Genomic DNA, 24,683 nt, shown 5'->3' with positions numbered 1-24,683 from the left:
ACAAATGGGATGAAGTTAGGAATAAATAACAAAAGGAAAGCTGTTTATCTATTCACATGATAATGGGCATTGGGTTTTTCCAGTTTAGAATTACCACGATTAAAGTTGCTATGAACATTTGCCCAGAAACGAAGACCCAACACAGCCAAAAATAAAAATAAATTAATTAAGTAAAAGAAGGCTCAACATAAAAAAAACCCAAAAACTTCTATTTTCATTCTCCTTTTTACTCATCCAAGAATAACTTTCTTATTTTTTCCACTGGGTCAACTGGCAGTTTGTTTTGGACTATATTAAAACCATTTTCCAAATGGCTTTGCCATGGTTTGAGTTTCCCTAAACACTACCACTTCTGCAGATCTGACCAACTTTATTTTACTTAGTGAGTAATAACATACATGCAGCAAAGTGCATAAAGTACACAATCTTAAGCATATAGTTTGAGTTTTTACATACGTATACATCTGAATAACCACCATTGAGGTAAAACTGTAGAATACTTCCTGCACCCTATGAGATTCTTTTGTGTACTTTTCATTCTTTTCCTTGAAGGGTTAATCACTATTCTGACTACTAAAAACATCCTTTAGTTTAGCTTGCTCTTAAACTGTATGTAAATTGAATGACATACTAGAATTTTTTTTGTGTCTGGCTTCTTTCATGCAACATAGTATCTATGAGATTTCTCCATCTTGTGTTGGAGACTTTCATTTTTAATTGATGGGTAGTATTCCATTACATAAATTATTATAATTTATTTATCTGTGTGATGAATATTTGCATTGTTTCATATTTTGGATATTATAAATAAAGCTGCTTTGAATATAATGTACAAATTAGAGAGCATAGGCATTTTTTTGGGGGATAAAAAATGGAATTGCTAGGGCTTCTGTGGTGGCGCAGTGGTTGAGAGTCCACTTGCCGATGCAGGGGACATGGGTTTGTGCCCCGGTCCGGGAGGATCTCACATGCTGCAGAGTCGCTGGGCTTGTGAGCCATGGCCGCTGAGCCTGCGCATCCGGAGCCTGTGCTCCGCAGTGAGAGAGGCCACAACAGTGAGAGGCCCACATACCACAAAATAGAAAAAAAAAAAAAAAAAAGGAATTGCTATATCCTAAACCAAATACATATTTAACTCTAGTAGAAACTAACAAATGGTTTTCCAAAGAGGTTGCATCATTTTGCAGCTCCCACCGACAGTATATGAGGTTTACATCCTTGAAAACCCTTGATACTGTCAGTCTTCTAAATCTTAGCCTTTCTGGGGAGGGAATAGTGGTCTCTCACTGTGGTTTTCTATTTTTATTTTTATTTTTTATATTGCAATGTAGTTGATTAACTATGTTGTGTTAGTTTCAGGTGTACAACAAAGTGATTCAGTTATATATACATATATGTGCATCTTTTTCAAATTCTTTTCCCATTTAGGTTATTACAGAATACTGAGCAGAGTTCCCTGTGCTATACAGTAGGTGCTTGTTGCCTATCTATTTTAAATATAACAGTGTGTACATGTCAATCTCAAACTCCCAATCTATCCCTCCCTACCACCCTTCCCCCGTGGTAATCTTGTTGTGGTTTTAATCTGAATTTCCCTGATGAGGCATATAAATCCCTGTTGAGCTTTACTTGTGTTTATTGCCCACGTAGATATCCTTGTTTTCCAAATTCCTGTTCAAGTCTTTTGCCCCTTTTTTTTTTTTTTATTGAGTTGGTTGCCTTTTTTCTTATTGCTTTATAGGAGTCTTTTTTTTTTTTAAGGTGGTCTGAATCCTTTGCCAGATGTGTGTATTGCAAATATCTTCTACTCTGTGACTTGCAAGCAAATTTATTTATAAGCAAATGGATTTATGATATGATTAGAACAGTAGGTTTAATCTTTTTAATCTTTTCTGGCCTTGAATGCCTTTGGAAGTCTGCCTATGAAGCCTATGAATTCCTAAGAATAAATTCCTAAGAATAATAATTTAAAATGTATAAATGAAACTACATAAGAATTCAAAGGAATCCAATAATCTTGAAATACAAAATATTTCTAAGTTATGGCATTTGTTCCATTTATTTATTTATTTATTTATTTATTTATTTATTTATGGCTGCGTTGGGTCTTCATTGCTGTGCGCGGGCTTCTCATTGAGGTGGCTTCTCTTGTTGTGGAGCACGGGCTCTAGGCACGCGGACTAAAGTAGCTGTGGCACAAAGGCTCTAGAGCTCAGGCTCAGTAGTTGTGGCGCATGGGCTTAGTTGCTCCGCAGCATGTGGGATCTTCCCGGACCAGGGCTCGAACCCACGTCCCTTGCATTGGCAGGCGGATTCTTAACCACTGCGGCACCAGTGAAGTCCCATTTGTTCCATTATTGGCACATAAAAAGATCTAGTGGTAGATCTAATAATTATCATAATTTCAAAGTAGGAATGGCTATAAATGATGTCTTGAGATACATGTTTCAGCTTTAATGTGATACGAAAATATCTATAATTTCTATTGACAATAGTCATGGGTTCTACCATTACTATGGTTTGTTGCTTACATTCATAACTGAAAGAAATACTAAATTTCAGTTAGATGCTAGTAAAAATTAAAATGTTCTTTTCTCACCAAGCTCACAGACCCAGTGAGTTCTATGTGTGCATCTCAGATGAAGATTCTCTGTGATCAGAAGGATACCATTGCTGATAGGATAGCCTAGAAGAAGGGATAAGCTAGAGGCAGGGAGACCATTTCAATGGTCCAGACAAGTTTGAATGAAGGCCATTGTAGTGGGGTTAAAGGCAGTGTCTACTATTCGGAAATAAAACTGAGGTGTGTGCGTGTTCAGAGTACGTGGGGCGATGACTGGGAAAGCAGGAGAGAGCCCTGGCTAGAGGAGTTCACTGAGGTTCAGAGACTGGGTAAGAGGGCTGTTGGCAGCCCAAGCCACTCTAACTCTTACCTAGATTGCAGTAATAGCCTACTAACTGGTTAGTAGTGTCTGTCTTTATCCCCCAGTTTGATTTCAACAGAACAGTCAAAGTGGACTTTTAAAATGTAAGTAGGATTATATAACGTCTCTGCTCAAAGCCCTGCAACAACCAAAGTCCTCACAATAGTCCTTAGGGCCCCACATGGTCTGAACCTCCGACCTGTTTCTGACTTAATCTCCTACTGTCTCCACTTCCTCTCCTCTCCCTCCCTCCCCATTCACTGTTTCAGATACAGCTCCTCTTCTCAAACAAACAAGGGAATGTTACTGCCTTGGGCCTTTGCACTGACTCTTTTTCAGTCTGGGACAGTCTTCTTTAACCACATGCTAATTCCCTTAACTCCTTCAAGTCTTTGCTCAAATCTCTTCAAGTTCTTTCTTCCTTAACCTCCTTCAAATCACACTAGTGAGGCCTACCTTTACAACCCTATTTGAAATAGCATCTCTGTAACCAAGAAGGACCCTATGGGGTCTTCCTGGGACAGACCCCTTCCCCATGTCCTCTGCTTTAGCTCCTCTCTGAAATTCCTAGATAATAGTATCTAATACATATTTCCTGAGTTTTTCAGATGATAAAACCACTACCTCATGGAAGAAATTAACTACTTGATGATCATAAGAATGTAGCCCCCAGGCCTACTGGCGCCTAAGAATTGATAATGTTAACCCCTGTGAAACCACTTTGTTACCTCACCATCAACCAATCAGAGAATTGTGCACAAGCTGATCACATACACTGGGACACCCCTCCCTCACCTTGCCTTTAAAAATGCCTTCTTGAAACCCTTTGGAGAGTTCGAGGGTTTTGAGCATGAGCCACCTGTTCTCTTTGTCTGGCACCATTACAGTAAACGCTGCACTTTCCTTCACCATAACCCAGTGTCAGTAGATAGGCTTTACTCCATGTGCGTGAGTGGACCCAAGTTTGGTTTAGTAACATTTCCTCAAATCCCACTTACTCTGATTTATTTTTTTCCTGCCTTTTACATACTGTATCACTTATTCAATTTCTTGTCTATCTTCTCTCACTAGAATGTAAGCTCCATGAGAACAGAGATCTTTGATTTGGTCACTGTGGTCCCAAATATCAAGAATAGTGGTTGGTACATAGCAGGTGCTCAATAGATACTGTATGAATGAATAGGGGATGGTGATGTAGCTCCAAAAAAGGAAAGGCAGGAGAGAAGTAGAAGCTTTCAGGAAACAAAGAGAATGTTATTGATTTAATATTTTAAGGAAGGATCCGTGGGTCATCCTGGTGGATACCTGGGTGGTCTGGAGCTCGAGGGAAAGGACTATTGGTACAGAATTTTAGATTTGGAAGTTGATCAGCATGTGGGAGATAGCTGAAACTTGGGCTTGTTCATAGAGTACCTCTTGACTAATGACAGAAGGAATTTGGGAGGAAAAGTAACACTTAAAAAGTAGTCAGAAAAAATGTGATAGCAAAACAAAGAACACTAGAAAGAGCTATCAGAAAACATACAGTAATTATTAAATTTAACAGTGGAAAAGTATGGTAATCCAGGGAAATAGGCAGGACAAAATATATTTCAAAATTAGATTTTAAAAACGTGTAATGGGTTTTTCTAATTCTGTGAAACAGTGGGGTTTTGTGTATGTTACAAATGTTTTATTTCAGTATTGTTTGTATTTTGTATTTTCTACCTGACCTAACACAAAGGTGCCATATCAAATTTCTATGAATTCTTAAGTCTCAGATGAGAATTGGTAATTATATGCTTTAATTCTAAGCAATCACATATTTAAAATGTACTCAGTTGGAGGTTTAAGTGTAAAATGCAAAGAGACTGATGTGAAACGTTGCAAAATTCTAGATAGTATTTCTTTAGAAAATGTATCAAAGTGACGAGTAGTCACATCATATAGTGCACTTAATTTAGAGAACTCACCTAGAGTCTTTGAATAAGAGAAAGGAGAGTTAGGTATAAGAGAGAAGAGTGCAGGCACTGCTATCTACCATCCCCCTCAACTAATATCTTTTTCTATGTGAGCATGAGAGGTAAGGCTTGAAGAGGTGATTCCATTAGCTGGTATTAGTTTTCACATGCTCTTAGTGTAAGCATTTCAGTGTATTAAGTATAATTCTAGGGTTTCATGTAAACTTTTGTAATCAACTTGTCAAATTCCATTTAAAAATCTTGTAGAGATTTTGATTGAGGTTGTATTTAACTTATAGATTGAGAAATTTTGTGCATGTGTGTGTATGTGTTTGTTTTCATGTTTATTTTACAGGTAATTTGTAACAATTATAGAAAAATCAGAAAATACATACTATAAACATAAAGAAAGTAAAAATCACCTAGATTGATTGAGGTATTTTATCTTTAAACATTGAGTCTTCCTACCCAGGAACATGGTCTGTCTTTCCAGCTATTTAAATATTTTATGTCATTTTGGTTTTGTTGTTGTTGTTTTCCCATGTAAATCTTCAACATTTTTCATTGGGTTTATTTCTAAGTGATGTAATGGTTTTGTTGCTGAAATGAATGGCTCCCTTTCCCCTAACATTTTCTAATAGATTATAGTTGGAGTGTTAGAAGCTATTAATTTTTCAAATGTTGATAACATATTTGAACATGGTACTAAATTCCCTTCTTTGTTCTACTAGTTTAGCCATAACCTCTGAAATAGTTTTGTTTCAACCTTTCCATTTACTTGTATCTTATGTCTTTCTTCCTGTTTTTTTTTTTTTTATTTTTTTTATTTTTTGCGGTACGCAGGCCTCTCACTGTTGTGGCCTCTCCCGTTGCGGAGCACAGGCTCCGGACACGCAGGCTCCGCGGCCATGGCTCACGGGCCCAGCCGCTCCGCGGCATGTGGGATCCTCCCGGACCGGGGCACGAACCTGTGTCCCCTGCATCAGCAGGGGGGCTCTCAACCACTGCGCCACCAGGGAAGCCCTGTAGTAGCTTTTTTGTTTTTTGCGGTATGCGGGCCTTTCACCGGTGTCGCCTCTCCCGCTGTGGAGCAGAGGCTCCAGACACGCAGGCTCAGGGGCCATGTCTCATGGACCCAGCCGCTCCACGGCATGGGGGATCTTCCCGGACCGGGGCACGAACCTGTGTCCCCTGCATCAGCAGGGGGGCTCTCAACCACTGCGCCACCAGGGAAGCCCTGTAGTAGCTTTTTTGTTTTTTGCGGTATGCGGGCCTTTCACCGGTGTCGCCTCTCCCGCTGTGGAGCAGAGGCTCCAGACACGCAGGCTCAGGGGCCATGTCTCATGGACCCAGCCGCTCCACGGCATGGGGGATCTTCCCGGACCGGGGCACGAACCTGTGTCCCCTGCATCAGCAGGGGGGCTCTCAACCACTGCGCCACCAGGGAAGCCCTGTAGTAGCTTTTTTGTTTTTTGCGGTATGCGGGCCTTTCACCGGTGTCGCCTCTCCCGCTGTGGAGCAGAGGCTCCAGACACGCAGGCTCAGGGGCCATGTCTCATGGACCCAGCCGCTCCACGGCATGGGGGATCTTCCCGGACCGGGGCACGAACCTGTGTCCCCTGCATCAGCAGGGGGGCTCTCAACCACTGCGCCACCAGGGAAGCCCTGTAGTAGCTTTTTTGTTTTTTGCGGTATGCGGGCCTTTCACCGGTGTCGCCTCTCCCGCTGTGGAGCAGAGGCTCCAGACACGCAGGCTCAGGGGCCATGTCTCATGGACCCAGCCGCTCCACGGCATGGGGGATCTTCCCGGACCGGGGCACGAACCTGTGTCCCCTGCATCAGCAGGGGGGCTCTCAACCACTGCGCCACCAGGGAAGCCCTGTAGTAGCTTTTTTGTTTTTTGCGGTATGCGGGCCTTTCACCGGTGTCGCCTCTCCCGCTGTGGAGCAGAGGCTCCAGACACGCAGGCTCAGGGGCCATGTCTCATGGACCCAGCCGCTCCACGGCATGGGGGATCTTCCCGGACCGGGGCACGAACCTGTGTCCCCTGCATCAGCAGGGGGGCTCTCAACCACTGCGCCACCAGGGAAGCCCTGTAGTAGCTTTTTTGTTTTTTGCGGTATGCGGGCCTTTCACCGGTGTCGCCTCTCCCGCTGTGGAGCAGAGGCTCCAGACACGCAGGCTCAGGGGCCATGTCTCATGGACCCAGCCGCTCCACGGCATGGGGGATCTTCCCGGACCGGGGCACGAACCTGTGTCCCCTGCATCAGCAGGGGGGCTCTCAACCACTGCGCCACCAGGGAAGCCCTGTAGTAGCTTTTTTGTTTTTTGCGGTATGCGGGCCTTTCACCGGTGTCGCCTCTCCCGCTGTGGAGCAGAGGCTCCAGACACGCAGGCTCAGGGGCCATGTCTCATGGACCCAGCCGCTCCACGGCATGGGGGATCTTCCCGGACCGGGGCACGAACCTGTGTCCCCTGCATCAGCAGGGGGGCTCTCAACCACTGCGCCACCAGGGAAGCCCTGTAGTAGCTTTTTTGTTTTTTGCGGTATGCGGGCCTTTCACCGGTGTCGCCTCTCCCGCTGTGGAGCAGAGGCTCCAGACACGCAGGCTCAGGGGCCATGTCTCATGGACCCAGCCGCTCCACGGCATGGGGGATCTTCCCGGACCGGGGCACGAACCTGTGTCCCCTGCATCAGCAGGGGGGCTCTCAACCACTGCGCCACCAGGGAAGCCCTGTAGTAGCTTTTTTGTTTTTTGCGGTATGCGGGCCTTTCACCGGTGTCGCCTCTCCCGCTGTGGAGCAGAGGCTCCAGACACGCAGGCTCAGGGGCCATGTCTCATGGACCCAGCCGCTCCACGGCATGGGGGATCTTCCCGGACCGGGGCACGAACCTGTGTCCCCTGCATCAGCAGGGGGGCTCTCAACCACTGCGCCACCAGGGAAGCCCTGTAGTAGCTTTTTTGTTTTTTGCGGTATGCGGGCCTTTCACCGGTGTCGCCTCTCCCGCTGTGGAGCAGAGGCTCCAGACACGCAGGCTCAGGGGCCATGTCTCATGGACCCAGCCGCTCCACGGCATGGGGGATCTTCCCGGACCGGGGCACGAACCTGTGTCCCCTGCATCAGCAGGGGGGCTCTCAACCACTGCGCCACCAGGGAAGCCCTGTAGTAGCTTTTTTGTTTTTTGCGGTATGCGGGCCTTTCACCGGTGTCGCCTCTCCCGCTGTGGAGCAGAGGCTCCAGACACGCAGGCTCAGGGGCCATGTCTCATGGACCCAGCCGCTCCACGGCATGGGGGATCTTCCCGGACCGGGGCACGAACCTGTGTCCCCTGCATCAGCAGGGGGGCTCTCAACCACTGCGCCACCAGGGAAGCCCTGTAGTAGCTTTTTTGTTTTTTGCGGTATGCGGGCCTTTCACCGGTGTCGCCTCTCCCGCTGTGGAGCAGAGGCTCCAGACACGCAGGCTCAGGGGCCATGTCTCATGGACCCAGCCGCTCCACGGCATGGGGGATCTTCCCGGACCGGGGCACGAACCTGTGTCCCCTGCATCAGCAGGGGGGCTCTCAACCACTGCGCCACCAGGGAAGCCCTGTAGTAGCTTTTTTGTTTTTTGCGGTATGCGGGCCTTTCACCGGTGTCGCCTCTCCCGCTGTGGAGCAGAGGCTCCAGACACGCAGGCTCAGGGGCCATGTCTCATGGACCCAGCCGCTCCACGGCATGGGGGATCTTCCCGGACCGGGGCACGAACCTGTGTCCCCTGCATCAGCAGGGGGGCTCTCAACCACTGCGCCACCAGGGAAGCCCTGTAGTAGCTTTTTTGTTTTTTGCGGTATGCGGGCCTTTCACCGGTGTCGCCTCTCCCGCTGTGGAGCAGAGGCTCCAGACACGCAGGCTCAGGGGCCATGTCTCATGGACCCAGCCGCTCCACGGCATGGGGGATCTTCCCGGACCGGGGCACGAACCTGTGTCCCCTGCATCAGCAGGGGGGCTCTCAACCACTGCGCCACCAGGGAAGCCCTGTAGTAGCTTTTTTGTTTTTTGCGGTATGCGGGCCTTTCACCGGTGTCGCCTCTCCCGCTGTGGAGCAGAGGCTCCAGACACGCAGGCTCAGGGGCCATGTCTCATGGACCCAGCCGCTCCACGGCATGGGGGATCTTCCCGGACCGGGGCACGAACCTGTGTCCCCTGCATCAGCAGGGGGGCTCTCAACCACTGCGCCACCAGGGAAGCCCTGTAGTAGCTTTTTTGTTTTTTGCGGTATGCGGGCCTTTCACCGGTGTCGCCTCTCCCGCTGTGGAGCAGAGGCTCCAGACACGCAGGCTCAGGGGCCATGTCTCATGGACCCAGCCGCTCCACGGCATGGGGGATCTTCCCGGACCGGGGCACGAACCTGTGTCCCCTGCATCAGCAGGGGGGCTCTCAACCACTGCGCCACCAGGGAAGCCCTGTAGTAGCTTTTTTGTTTTTTGCGGTATGCGGGCCTTTCACCGGTGTCGCCTCTCCCGCTGTGGAGCAGAGGCTCCAGACACGCAGGCTCAGGGGCCATGTCTCATGGACCCAGCCGCTCCACGGCATGGGGGATCTTCCCGGACCGGGGCACGAACCTGTGTCCCCTGCATCAGCAGGGGGGCTCTCAACCACTGCGCCACCAGGGAAGCCCTGTAGTAGCTTTTTTGTTTTTTGCGGTATGCGGGCCTTTCACCGGTGTCGCCTCTCCCGCTGTGGAGCAGAGGCTCCAGACACGCAGGCTCAGGGGCCATGTCTCATGGACCCAGCCGCTCCACGGCATGGGGGATCTTCCCGGACCGGGGCACGAACCTGTGTCCCCTGCATCAGCAGGCGGACTCTCAACCACTGCGCCACCAGGGAAGCCCTGTAGTAGCTTTTTTGCCACCATCTCTTTCCGTCTCCATCTTCCACTTTGTTGCTGAAGCCATCTTTCTGAAACAATCTAACTATTCATTTAAAAATCCTTTATAGTTTTCTGTCATCCACAAGATAAAACCCAAATTCATTGCTATGGCTGTATTGGTTTGCTAATGCCTCAAAAATGCTGTGTAACAAACCACTCCAAACCTTAGTGGCTTAAAACAACAATTCATATTCTTGGGTATATGAGTTGGCTATGGTGGTACTGCTAATCAAAGCTGGAATGATCTGTGGGTCATGTGAGGTGGCTAAATTTCCTTCCATTTGTCTCTCATCTTCTAGGGACCTGCAGGTTAGCCCTGGTATCTGTTTTTCACGTAAATGGTAGAGGCACAAGAGAGCAAACAGCTAAGGCCTCTTAAGGTCTAGCTCAAAACTATCATGTTAGCCTCATTCTATTTGTCAGGGTAAGTCGTGTGGCTGAACCAGGATCTGGGCAATGTATTCTGACCTATTACTGGGAGAGACTGCAAGTTACAAGGGAAAAGCATGGATACGTGGAGGGATGGAGAACTGCGGCCGATGGCAAAAGGGGCGGGGGCTGTCTGATATTGTACCTATCACTTTCATTTAACTTTTTTGAATCTGACCTAATATGGCATCTTGAACAAAATATGTTCTATCATGCCTCAGTAACATGCTGGAGTGACATGCTAGGAACAACTCCCCCCATCTGCATCCCACCCCATTTTGTTTGTCTGATGATGACTCCTTCATGCTCCAAAGCATAGCTAATATGTTCCTTTTCCTTCCTAAGCAACTCCTTCCTCTAGAGAGAAGCAACTTTCCTTCTTTGTGCCAGCTGTTTTCTTTATGCATGAATTTTTTGCTGCTATCAAATAAATTGCAGTTATTTATTTACATTGCCACCTCCTTTTTAGATTAATAAAGCTTTTGGAGGGTAAGTACTTGCTTTTCTGGCCTCTTTTTCTCTAGAGCCCAGCAAAGTATTTGGCATTCAAAATTCAATGAATGCCAAATTGAATTAATCTTATGTTAGACAGAAATGACGTTTTGGAAATAAAGACCAATTACACTGAGTTGCAAGTACAGAATTTTGCCTGTGAAATTTGGAATAAGAAGGCAGCTAATGTGCTCTTCTCTCTGAAGCATGGCAGAATGAAATTATTGAGATATACACAGCAGGCAAATAAAAGAATCACTTCTAGAATTCTTTTTATGCTGCATTGAGCTTTTTGGTTCTGGCAGAAGCAGCAGAAATTTGATTTGAAAAATTATATTACAGATTGTTCTATCATGCTCTATCAATTGCATGTGAAGAATTTAGTTTCAGTTATGAGTTTTCCCATTTGTAAAAAGGAGTTGGAGATTTTCTGCATTATTTTTGTACAGTCTTACACTTTTTTTTCTTTCTTAAAAACCTAATAGCATAATAACCTAAGATTGCTTCTTTAAAAACTTTTGGAAGAATAAGACTCTGCTCAAAATATTTTTTCTGAAATATCTAATCATTTAGTTTATCACATACATTTTTTTTATTGGAGTATAGTTGCTTTATACTGCTGTGTCTTATCATACACATTTTGAAACAGAGGTCACTGTTGTTGTTTATATCTACATTCAAGTCAAATGGTATGGATTTTTTTTTTTTACAGTGAAAAACACTGTCACAGAATTCGGATTAGGATGCAATGAACTGATATATTCTGATGAAAAGATTTAAAGGACCAGTAACTTGATTTATATTAGACTTAATGTCTCTACCAGCTCATGGAGAGTTTAACTGAAGTCCACACATCACTGCTTCTGAAAATAGCTCACACTGTTTGGCGGCAAGATAGTTCTGTGTGTGATCCTTTAACAGGCACAAAAGGGAAAATAATTTCTATGAAAACACTACTGAATTTAACGTGTGTGTTTGGAAGGGTCATTCTCTACAGTGTCTACTATATCTAAGGTATGCTGTCACCATTTTGTGGTGTGTTCAAGTCTCATTACGATGCATAGAAATTTTGTGTGTGTGTGTGTGGCCTCACCGCTATGTTTGCAGGATCTTATTTCCCTGACCAGGGATTGAACCCATGCCCTCTGCAGTGAAAGCACCAAGTCCTAACCACTGGACCACCAGGGAATTCCCATAGGATGCATAGAAGTCTTTTTTTTTTTTTTTAATTTTCATTGGAGTATAGTTGCTTTAAAATGTGTTAGTTTCTACTGTACAGCAAAGTGAATCAGCTATATGTATACATACATCCCCTCTTTTTTCAATTTCCTTCCCATTTAGGTTACTGAAGGGCATTGAGTAGAGTTCCCTGTGCTTTCAGTATGTTCCCATCAGTTGCCTATTTTATACATAGTATCAATAGTGTATATATGTCAATCCCCATCTCCCAATTCACCTCCCCTTCCCCCTTTGTATCCATATGTTTGTTCTCTACATCTGTGTCTCTATTTCTGCTTAGGATGCATAGAACTCTTGATAGGACTAGAGCAAGCAGTAAGTTCCCTTAGCCCTAAATTTGAACTGCTAGAAGGCATCACTTGGTTGGGGAGCATAGCTGATTTTCAAATGTCTTTTGTGTTGCTGCTACTAAGCCACCAAGTCCTAGAGCAGTGTTGTCTAATAGAAGTATTATGTGAATTACATATGTAACTTTACATTTCCCAGTAGCCACATTAAAAATTTTTTTTAAAGAAGCCAAATCTATCTAAAACAGGATCATTTCAATACATAATCAACATTTTTAGAGTATTAATATTTTATATTCCTTTTTTTATACTTTTACTAAGTCTTTGAAATCTGGTGTATATTTCAGACTTTCAGCACATTTGAATTTGGATGCTAAATTTTCATTAGAAATAATTGATATAGTGCCTTGGTCACACTCTCCCTGTCCTACTCCAGCTCCCTCTTTTCTACACCACTCTCCTGCCCAGCCCTCATTGGTCTAGCAAACTTCTGCCCCCATGCCCAAATTCAAATCTTACTTCTTGCAGCATCCCTTATCTCCCTCATCTGTTTTCTCACAATGTTCATATTTTTATTACAGTAATCGTCACATCACATTCTACTATGATTTTTTTAAATCTGTTTCATCCCAGTTGAAAGTGATCTCATTAAGAGCAGATTGTCATATTTATCTGCATACCCTTGGTGCCTAGCAGGTGCTGAGCCTGAAAAATGTTGGTTGATCTATTTATGTGAAATGTGCAACAGAGGCAAATCCATACAGACAGGAAGCAGAGTTGTGGGTACCAGGGACTTGGGGGAGGGAGGATGAAGAGTAACTGCTGAATGGTGGGTACAAGGGTTTTTTTAGGGCGTTGGAAATGTTCTGGAACTGATAGTGGTGATGGTTGCACAACATTGTGAATGTTCTAATTGCCACTAAACTGTACAGTTTAAAATGGTTAAAATGGTGAATTTTATGTTATGTGAATTTTGCTACAATAAAAAATTTGGTTGAAAAAAAAGAAATAATTGATCTATATTTATATTTCCTACAATTTGCAGTTGGAAAAAGTAGATTCATATACCTAAGTTGTTCCAAACATACTTAATTTTCTAATCATGGAATCAAGAACCAGTCATTCAGTTTATATTTAAATTAAAATGGAAAACGCAGTTTCTCAGTTTCACTAGTCACATTACAAGTGCTCAGTAGCCACATGTGACCAGTGGCTACTGTATTGGCTGGAGTAGTTCTAGAGAATAGTGATGGCCTCAAGTCTTCAGTAGTTACTTCAGGCTTTGTGCCCAGTTTGGTGTCAGTCATCACAAGAAATAAAAAGGAACCCGAGGTCACAGTTCATCTCTGCCCATAAAAAGATAAAAAAATATATAGTATGTAGTTTTAAGATCATAAATAAAACATGAGTTCATAGAAAAGACAGATGGGTGTGTGTGAGTGTGGGCGTTAGAAGGCATTGTGAAGTAAGATTTTGGGCCCTGAAAGTCCACAAGGGTTTAGATAGGAACTGGGGAGGAACATTTTGTGGGGGAAATGGCAAAAGCCCAGTGGCAGGAAGATACAGGGTTTAGGAGGAAAACCAAACTATATGGGACCAGTACTAGGTGGTAGTTAAGGACATAAGCTCCACAGTCATGCTCCTTGGGTGTGAATCCTGGCTCTGACACTTCCTAATTGCTTGACTTTTGGCATGTTTTTTAACTTCCTTTTTCCTGTTTATCTGATTATAAAATAGGGATAATAATACTTCATGGGGTATTGTGAGGATTAAATGAACTAATACCTATAAAGCACTCAGTATAGTGCTTACTACTTAAATGCTCAAGAAATATTAGCTGCTGTTATTAACTAAGTGTGACTATTTGCTCTTTGGAGTTTACATATAACAAACCAACCACAGCCATTCTATTTAGAACTTATATCTCAAAGCACTGAGCTTAAGTTTATATAAACCAATTTACATTCCAAATGTGCAACCATTCTCAAATGTTTCTGAGTATTAGTTTCCCCGTTTGAAAAATTTGGAATAATTTAACCTACTTTATCATGTTGTTATGGAAATTAAATGAGCCCACTTAGGAAGCAGGCTGCTTCTACTTATTAACTGCAGCCTTGGGAAACTTACTCAACTCAGAGCCCCAGTTTCCTAATCTACAAGATAATATCACCCTCTCAGGATCAAATGTATAATATATGTGAAGTGCTGAGCACAATTACTGTCACAAAAATGAACAATTATTTTTAACTTTTGAAAAGATCTTAAGTCTTGATGGCTCAGAGACCTCTAGCAGCTCAGCAAACCTTCAGATGAAAGGTTCCCATGGCTTGAAGTTTAGAAGCTTTCATATTTCTGAGTACTACAGTCACTTCTGCAAGCAGGAACCAGAAAGAATCATTTTTCACTTCCTTATACCCGTGGTTAAAGAAGGTGGACAAACAGGAGTCTCAAAAAAGGACAAATCAGCCAACCGATTTAAAAGAAGGTGGAGGGTTGTTTACATGAGAACAATACCTTAGCAACGACTCCATGACCCTTCTCCCTTAGGAAGAAATGAACTGTAATAAATATGACTGAACAATCAGAAATATTTCGGTACAGAAAAGATAGCGTGACTTTCCTCTTGTTGCTTCAAGAATTAAAGTACACAATTTGATATTTTTTTACTTACCTTAGAAGATTTATCTATACATTCCAGTTAATTCTACTAGTCTTTATTTCCACAATATTATGAAAACAGATCTACCAATCACCATATGTAAAACAGTGTATTTTCATGTGATGATTCTCAACCACTTATTATTCATGATCATAAAGTTGTTCTTTTGTGACACTAGAGAGATTTTCTTCACATTTCCAACTATTTACAGTAATTTTTATAGAATTAAAGATCTCCATGATTTGGTGACCATTCAGAATCTGGAAATTTTAGAAAACTTGCCATATCAGCAATGCAACTTACAGGTCAAGAAAAAATTATGGCAATATTCTTTGCTGGAGTTTTATATTAGTTTCCTAGGGCTACAGTAACAAAATACAACAAACTTGAGTGGCTTAAGACAACAGAAATTTATTCCCTCACAGTTCTGAAGATGCAAAGGACAAAAGCAAGATACTGGCAGGGACATGCTCCCACTGAAATTTCTGGAGAAGAATCCTTCCTTGTCTCTTACTAGACTCTGGTGGCTTGTGGTAATCTTCTGCATTCTTTGGCTTGCAGCTGCATCATTCCAATCTCTGGATGGCCCCGTCACATGGCCATCTTCCTTGTCTCTCCTCTGTCGTCAAATCTCTCTCACTTTATAAGGACACTTGTAATTGGATTTAGGGCCCACCCCACTCCAGCATGACTACATCTTAACTTGATTACATCTGCAAAGACCCTAATTCCAAATAAGGTCACATTCACAGGTATCAGGGTTAGGACATCAATATATCATTTTGGAAGGCACAATTCAACCCACAATGAGCTCCTACTATTATAAGACAATACCAAAAGTATAATGAAAACTTATCCTTCATGTATGAAGTTTGTGCCACCCACTGATTTCCCAGCTCTCTATCTAGCTTTATCCCACTAGGGAGTAAATGCCAACTGGTATTAGAGGTACAGTTTGTGGGCATGTACAAGAATATTTTATTGGTGAATACAAAGGTTGACATGTATTGAGCTCCTACTCTGTACCAGGTCCTATGCTTGGTGTTAGAGATACAAGAAGAAAAATGCACTAGTCCCTGCTTTGGTGGAGCTCATTCTGGTAGCCTGGACTGGTTCCATGACCTTAATAACAGTAACAGCCTTGTACTAATAAAGTGAGCAAACCAGTAATCCTCATCACCTTAGTTAGTAAAAACACCTCCATTAAACACACAGTTTTGTTATACACTGCCCATGTCAGCAAAACATATCAAAATCGAGGGGATTACCTCCTAGCTGAAGATGAGCTAACTTTTTTGAAGTTAATTACTCAAGTCTTTGCAACACTAGGGGAAAGCAAAATGGAGAGCAAATCAGATGTAAAAGGGGAAAGGTTCCTGCCAGCTGTTTTTTTAAAAATATTTATTTATTTAATTTTTGGCTGCGTTGGGTCTTCGTTGCTGCGCGCGGGCTTTCTCAAGTCACGGCGAGAGGGGGTTACTCTTTGTTGCGGTGCGCAGGCTGCGCATTGCAGTGGTTTCTCTTGTTGCGGAGCATGGGCTTTAGGCATGCGCGCTTCAGTACTTGTGGCTCACGGGCTCTAGAGCGCAGGCTCAGTAGTTGTGGCACACAGGCTTAGTTGCTCCCCGGCATGCGGGATCTTCCTGGACCAGGGACCGAGATCATGTCCCCTGCATTGGCAGGCAGATTCTTAACCACTGCGCCACCAGGGAAGCACCCTGCCAGCTGTTTTGACTTACTTTCTTCACCCACTTTCACACCTCACCAAGCAGAAACCAGAGATGTTTGTTTTGCTTGAGTGCTCCAAGGTGCAAAGACACTTTATCACCAACACTTAGAGTTGCCATGGTAGGTAGGTCCTTATTTCCAACCATTCTACAAATGCTTTATACAATTACAGGATTGTTTCAGAATTAAAAAGGAAAGAGATTATTTACTGCCTGAGTCCAAACCCCTCATTTTTATAGGTTAAAAGAGGCTGTAGAATGTGACTTGACCTAGGCTATGCAAATGTAGTAATCAATACTGTAAGCTCCATGAGAGTAACGACCCTGTTTTTGGTGACTTTTGTGCTCTCAAAAACTAGCATATGCCTAGCAGAGAGTGAGTGCTCCATAAATGTAGGCTAAGTGAAAAAATAATTTGAAAAATGAATGAATGAGTCAAAAATACACCTCTTTTAAAATATTTTTCCACTGCCATAATGATCTCCAACTTTTCAACAAATTTAAGATTCTCAATAAAGAGCTTCGAGGTAGTCTAACAAATGTTCAGACAGCATCACTAATCCACGTGCTGTTAAAACTTAATTGTTTAGGGCTTCCCTGGTGGCCTGGTGGTTGGGAGTCCGCCTGCCGATGCGGGGGATACGGGTTCGTGCCCCGGTCTGGGAAGATCCCACATGCCGCAGAGCAGCTAGGCCCGTGGGCCATAGCCGCTGAGACTGCGCGTTCGGAGCCTGTGCTCCGCAACGGGAGAGGCCACAGCGGTTAGAGGCACAAAAAAAAAAAAAAAAAAAAAAAAAGCTTAATTGTTTAAAAGAGAATTGTTTTCCAGATTATCCAATATTCTCAGCTTCTACTCTCAACATTTTTCTGGTCTTTATACCTCTTGCAAATTCGGCAGAAGAAGAGGAGCTAAATCACAGATCTTGCTGCCTGTTCACCCAGTAAGCCTTTACAATAGCTGTTATCTGGTCCCAGCTGTTGTGCTAAATTTAGGATTTTGGATTATCTTTAACTGCTCTTTCTGTCTCCCATTACCAAGGTTAATTGAGAAGTGATGTTAGAACAAGTAAAGCTTCAGTTCATAAAAGAAACTACATACTACAGTGTTCTGTAATATCAAAGTCAAATCCACTGGGAGTTAACATTTGCAGCTATTACATAAAGGAACTGTTGCCATTTGTCAGAAGTTTCATCTTCACGATGCCAGAACATTTCCCATGAAGATGAATGTTACCTTCCTGAATGTTCTGTCCTGTTTTGATTAGTTGCAATCTTAGAGTTAAGGTTTTTAATTGCAGGTGCATATGTAATTTTACTGTGCATATGAAAACATCCAGAAAATATTGTTTTCTTCATAATAAAAATTTCATGTATTTAATAGATGTGAGGCAAAAAAAAAATGCAATCCCAATCTTGTAATTTACAAAAACTTTTCTGATGTAGAAGTAAACATACTTCCTATAAAACTTTGGAAACCTCAGAAGTGTACAAAGACTAAAGTAAATCACCTTTAAACCTAACCTAGTACTTGCCTGTTGTGATTCTTGTATGCAAAATTATTTCTTTAAAAAAAAGGCTTTTTCTAAATGAAACCAAAGAGGATTGCAAATTTTGTACTTCTCTGTCTCTGTTTTGAGCTCACAACCCCATGTGTACTTTGTCTATAGAGTAGCTAATAGCTTCAGCCCTTGTTAGGATTGCTTGTTTTAATTACAGCAGATCCTTGTCATCTGTTTGTGTTGAAATGATGATACAACATCGCAACACGAAATGTCATCATGTCACGTTGTTATAGCACAACAAAATTACAGCTCCCTAACAATAACACGGTGTCAAAAGTGTCCTCCTGCCATGAGTCAGTGTTTTAGAGGTTATAAAAGTTATTTTTAGCACAGTGAAGGCCTCTAGAGCTTGGGTTCCGAATGCTACTAAAATCCCTGGTGATTTGAAAAAAATCTGGTTGGGGAGGGTTCTTGCTCTTAAACTCCCCAATCCCTGCAGCGTATGGCTGCCCACTCTCCTGTCTTGGCCACATTAATTAGACCCGACTTCCACCGAGCACTGCAAGCCCCTCGGGGCTGGGTCACAACTCTGCGCCAGCATCCAGTGTGGAGGAGGAGGAGGAGACTATAATTATCCTCCACGTCTAGGGCAGGCCCTCGGATGACATCTCCCCAGTTACCCTGTGCTCTAATAGCGCAGCTCCAGTTCCTGGTCCCAGAAGCGCCGCAGCCAGCTCGGAGCGCAGGCCGGCGGGGAGCGCGGCCAAAGCGCCGGGCGCCTCTCGGGCTTCCCGGGCTCCGCCGGCCCTTCGCAGCCGGCAGCACCAGCAAGGGAACACAGGCCCCCAGGCTAACGCCCCGGGGCGCGGGGAGCGTTGCCATAACAACCGGGCGCCCGCCGCGGAGGCCGCCGGGGAGGAAGTGACGAGCGGTGGGTTGGCTGTTGTTGGGACACGTGACCCGGACAGTGTTTTGACAGGGCAAACTGAAGAGAAAGAACTGGGCGAGCGAGGGGGACCGGGAGCTGGGACTCCAGAGCTAGAGGCAGCGGGCGGGCGAAGAGCTGGCAGAGGCGCGGGGCGAGCGGGCCGGCCGGGGCGACGGGCAGGCGAAGCCCGGGGGCAGCGGGGCTCGGGTGCGAGTCGGGCAGGCAGGGCGAGGGGCTGAGCGCCGGGAGCGGAGCGAGGCGGCGGCCGAGGCGGGGGTGGATGGCCACAGGGGCGCCGGGGAGCCGCGTCGGGCTTGTTGTCTCGGGCCCCCATGGTCCTCTAACGCAGCCCCGGGGGCCGCTGCGCGCCACATTACGCTCTCGCCGGCCCTGCGCCTCTCGGAGCCTGACGTCTGAGGTGGGAGTGTGATGTGAGCCGCTGGGCGAGCGGCGGAGAGAAGTGCCAAGAGGAGGAGGGACTGGGACGGGAGAGGAGAGCGAGTTAGTCAGCAGAGGTCGGCCGAGGGAGCCATGAAAACAACTCTCCGGCGGGGAAAAGGGCTGGCGCGGCGCTCCGGACGGCGTGGCTGAAGGAAATCAGGGCCGCGGCGGGACGGAAGGGGGCCGCACGGGTCAGGCTGCGCCGAGTAGGGGCGAGCGCCCGGCCGTAAACACCTTCCCGGGGAAGACCTCTCAGGGCCGGGGGGTGGCAGGGACGACCCGGGACAGCCCAGTAGAGTTCGTTTGGGACTGGAGGCTGGGCACGAGGAGATGACTCGCGTTTCTTTCTGACCCTCTCATTGTGTCAACTTGGCCGCGGTTGAGGCAGGAAGACTAGCCAGAGTGTAACTACACAGGTGAGGCCCGGCGGGGCGGGCGGAGCTGTAGGCGAGGCGCTTGGGGTCTTGAAGAGTTTCCTGCGCCCAAGTCACCAGGTCGGAGCATTTCTATACCAGCCACTGCGGAGGTGCCACAGTTCCCAGCGGTATTTTTCTTACAAAGGGGTTAGTTAGCTTGTGTTGCTTGAATCCTTTTTTTTTTTTTCCCTGCCTGTACCTTCAGGTTATAAATAGATCTTCCTTTTGGTTCCGAAACACTGTGTCAAAGAAGGACACGTTGGCCTGGAGAGCACAGGGGCGGGGAAGAGGGGTGCTCGGTCCGGAGGAGATGGCGGAGGGCGGTGCAGAGTTTTGCTTTTTTCAGACTTATGGATGGTGCTGTCACCGCGCTTAGTGCCAGGGAGAGGCCTGTTAGCAGTAGTTTTCTTGCAAGATCGAGTGTTGAGGGCAAGACCAGATTAATTTTATTTTGATCTCTTTTAGCATTTTGAAAACGGAGCAGTAGCCAGAGAATCGGCGGCAAGCCTGTTGAAAGAACCCACACGTGTATTTCACAGCACCTTGGGTGGAAATTGGCGTGAAAATGAAGCCAGACCGAGGTAAATAATTGATTTAAGTAGGATTTTTTTTTTCTGTGCCCCATTTTAGAAACGTTAACCTAATTCTGCGGCAGGATCAACTCTTTGTGAATTACATATGATTATTTGTTTTCTGTTACAGATTCCAGCTGGTAAGGTAGAGAAGGGTGCATGGAAGAGTTAGGAACTAGATGGGAGAATACATTCTTCAAAAATGTCTTCAAAGTATTAGTTTCAAGAGATACTAAAAGTGAAATTGCCAAGAAGAGCACTTGTATCTGTTGCCACAATACTTGGTATCATTTGAGTTACATTACTCATTTTTAGGTTCAATCTAACTTCGATTTTAAAGAAGTTTAAAAGTTTTTTCAACTTGAGAATTTGATCTTGATAAACTGAGAGAATTTAAGATTGAGTTCACAAATATTATTTGTCATTGCTGATTTTTGTGCTTTAGGCAAACTCTAAAAGTTTGCAAAGTACTCCAGGGCTTTGTCCAGTATATCAATATATACACAGGGCTACTGAAATCCCTATAATAAGTACTGTAAATGTGCCATTTCCTTTCTAAACCTGTATTTTCAGGACTTATGGGAATAATGCATACACTGTGTTTCTCAAGGACTTCAAAGGAATTGAAAACTCATTTATCAATTACTTTTGATTGGCCATTGCAAAGATCAACTTTAGAAGGTTTTAATATAGTGGTAGTAGGAGTTTGTCATATGGGAATTTGAGTCCAAGGAACATTGTAGGAAGAGGATTAATGTATTTGGTAGGGAGTTGGACTGGATGACAGAGTTCCTTCCAAATCTGAGACTTTCGGATTGGAAATGTTAATTTATCTTTATGAATTAGATGCTCATTTAAAAAAAGATATGGGAGGGCTTCCCTGGTGGCGCAGTGGTTGAGAGTCTGCCTGCCGATGCAGGGGACACGGGTTCGTGCCCCGGTCCGGGAAGATGCCACATGCCACGGAGTGGCTGGTTCCGTGAGCCATGGCCGCTGAGCCTGCGCATCCGGAGCCTGTGCTCCGCAACAGGAGAGGCCACAACAGTGAGAGGCCCGCGTACCGCAAAAAAAAAAAAAAAGATAATGGGAAATTCCCTGGCGGTCCAGTGGTTAGGACTCCGTGCTCCCTCTGCAGGGGGCACAGGTTTGATCCTTGGTGGGGCAACTAAGATCCCGCAGGCCTCAACATGGCAGTCAATCGATCAATCAGTAAATGATAATTTAAAAGAATAAAATAAAATAATTTTTAAAGATATGTATTAAACTGGTTATTTTTTCCATATATTTTTTCAAACTGGATTAGAAAGTCAAATTTTCTTTTCTATTAAAATACATCTTTGGTAATACTGTCTTAAAATGCACTAGAAAGAAGTGGAGAAAGCCATACTTAATTTAGTGGATTAGTTTTAAGTGTTTGGTTGTTTCTTAAAATCAGCTTTGTATGAATTAAGTATTAGCAAGAATATTGTTACTAAGCAGGTTGCTTGTGTAGAATGCCAAGTTTAGACTTTTAGATTTCATCTGTGACTTTGGAAAGATGGCACCAAGGTCGGTAATTGCATCTCAAAGTAAACAAGCAGAGAAAATCAGAGTTGCTATTTGTTTTTTGTTTTTGTTTTGGTGGTTGTTGCAAAAGTTGCTTTAAGGTCCTACGCAGGTTTGTTTGTTTGTTTGTTTATTTTTAAAATTTTGGCTGTACCAGGTCTTTGTTGACGCATGCGGGATCTTTTAGTTGCCTCACGCACGTGGGATTTAGTTTCCTGACCAGGGATGGAACCTGGACCCCCTGCATTGGGAGGGCAGAGACTTACTCACTGGACCACCAGGGAAGTCCCCTAAGCAGTTAAAAAAATAGTATTTGCACACAATCTCTATTTTAGCCAAAACTAGTACTAAACACAATAAAATGTTATATATTAATGTAGACTACTAGGAAAAGTAAATACATTTATGCATCAAGACTCCTAAAAAAGAGACTTTTTTCTCGTTAAAATTGTAGCTATCTTTAGCATTATGATGTAAAGATGAGGTGATTGAAAGTTTAGTATTGTCACTATATTTTATAATATGAGTCTTTAGGCCCATGGCTTTCTTTTGACCAGGACCTAGAGTAAGTAGTATCTTTTACTTTACAAAGTATTATAGAAATACTGAAATAAACTTTTCACAAAATATACTTACTCTTACTATGTGCAGTGTGGTCTTGTACTTTCTGTTCTATTTCTCTTGTTAAAAATTGCTTGCATAACCCATTGAATTGATTTCTTGACCTGTGGTTGGCAAGGCACAATTATGGGAGAGCTTGACAACAGTAATACTTCACTTTTTCTACATTGGTATCTAAGAAGCTATTCTATATGAGTTAATTTTCTGGATAACTGAAACTTTACTCTTTAAATGCCAAAAATATTTTCAGTTGTAATCATGATATGTGGACACAGATTTTTTTTTTTTTTCCTCTAGCTTAAACCACTTCAGCCTATTTTTTTTAAGATCTGATTTTTGAATTCCCATGCTGTCAACAGTCTTTGTTGTCAATATGCTTATTCTTGTCTCCTTTTAATTTTACTGCTTTTAGGGATAAAGAACTAGATAACAATGCTTAGCACTGAGTTCTCTAAAAAATGAGAATAAATAAGAGAACCTTCAGATATTCATTCAGAAGCTAAGAAAGTATACGAATTCTAGTGTAGAAACTCTGAGATATTTGCTTAGTGGTATACAGCTGTGCTTCAGAAAGTTTCTAAGTACAAAAGGACCCTCTTATCCTACATGGTTGCATGTGGTAGTTGGTTGGCTAATTTAAAAAGTTTAAATGAGGAATCAGAAAAAATAACAGCCTTAATTATTTCACTTGTCTTTTGGTGTAGGCTCAAGGCCCTTTTTTGGGGGTGAACTGGGGTCTGTTTTTCAGAGTTAGATATGATCTTTCCTATGTAAACCACACCAAAAATGTACACCTAAGATTTCTACTTTCGATTTCTTTAAAGTGGAATAAGACTGCAAAAAAATCCAAGGGTGGAATATTTTACATTTAAAAAGTGTTAAATTCTTTTTTAATGTTTCACACAATTTTATAGGTGTCTGTGTACACCAGGAATTACAAGGATATTTGTGTAGTCAACAGAAATTTGTTTTGGGAGGAGAGGGAATATATATTCATCAAAATTATGTTCATCAAAATATGTGCTTTCCAAAACATTCAACGTAGTTTTCACAGAAATAACCTTTTTGTGCATTCATTTCATTGATTTATATAGTTTTAAAATAAATTCGCATAAGCAGGTTTGGGAAGAAACACCAGATACTACTTAAGCATACAACTCAACTAGTAGTAGTAGAAGTGTGCAGGCAACTGGCAAGTAACTTATTAGCTTGCTCATGTCTGTCAGTTTGCTTCTATGGAAGATATGGAAAGCATTGGACAATCTTGCTAGTTGATTAAGTGAAAATTAAAAGACCTTCTACTGTACTTCCAGATAATTAAGAGGTTACTGTACAATGGCCACGTTTCTCAGTAGTCAATAGAATTTTACTATAGTCTGAGGTAAATCTTTTTTTTCCTCCTTTTTCTTTTTCTAAATTTTTAAGCAGTTATATAACATTACTTGTGCAATGCTGCCAAAGATGAGTCTTTGATGTTATCATTAGCACAGGTTTTGGAATCAGACCTGTATTTGTATCCTTGTTCCATTACTTGCTAGCTGTGTAATCTTCATTAATTTCCTTTATCTCTGAGAGTCTCAGGTTCTTTGTCTGTAAAATGGGGATAATTCCAACTTCTCATAGTTGTTAGAATGAAATACGACAGTGGTTGGCACATAGTAGGTTTTAAATAAATGATCATTACCATGTTAAACAAGATATTACAGATGGTTATATGTTGGTCAGTTATAAAATATGTTCAACAGAGGTAAAGAAATAGTCAAATGTGCAATAACCTAATAGTATCTTGTTTTGTTTTGCATTCATAGCCTGTAACCTGCTAAGGCTCAAGCAGATTTAGTAGGCTTTTAATTTTAATGTATAGTTATCTGAGAAGATACAAAAGCTATGAAAGGATGCTTGATGTATGTGTAATTTATTTCTGTGTCATATGTTATTACAGTTACATCTTAACCTCTATATTTAGGGGGTGGCATGGGTGGACCAAGCTTCCTGGAAATATATTTTTAAACGGTGTTAAATTCTGACTAGATCTGGGCAGCTGGAG

General features: G+C 43.4%; 1 protein-coding gene across 1 annotated transcript in view; it reads left to right on the top strand.

The window, feature by feature from the left end:
• Nucleotides 1-20,371: 20,371 nt before the first annotated feature.
• ATOSA (atos homolog A) overlaps nucleotides 20,372-24,683 on the top strand; it is a gene marked incomplete at its 5' end in the record, with an annotated part of 87,157 nt that continues 82,845 nt past the window's right edge. Inside the window, 2 exon segments of the mRNA XM_007461913.1 lie at nucleotides 20,372-20,453; nucleotides 20,456-20,479. Of these exon segments, the coding sequence (XP_007461975.1) occupies nucleotides 20,372-20,453; nucleotides 20,456-20,479 (106 nt within the window).

This window comes from Lipotes vexillifer, unplaced genomic scaffold, assembly GCF_000442215.2.
Source record: "Lipotes vexillifer unplaced genomic scaffold, Lipotes_vexillifer_v1.1 scaffold283, whole genome shotgun sequence".
Classification (NCBI taxonomy): domain Eukaryota; kingdom Metazoa; phylum Chordata; class Mammalia; order Artiodactyla; family Lipotidae; genus Lipotes; species Lipotes vexillifer.
The sequence above is the reverse complement of the archived record's forward strand: the minus strand, read 5'-3'. Positions and strand labels throughout refer to the sequence as shown.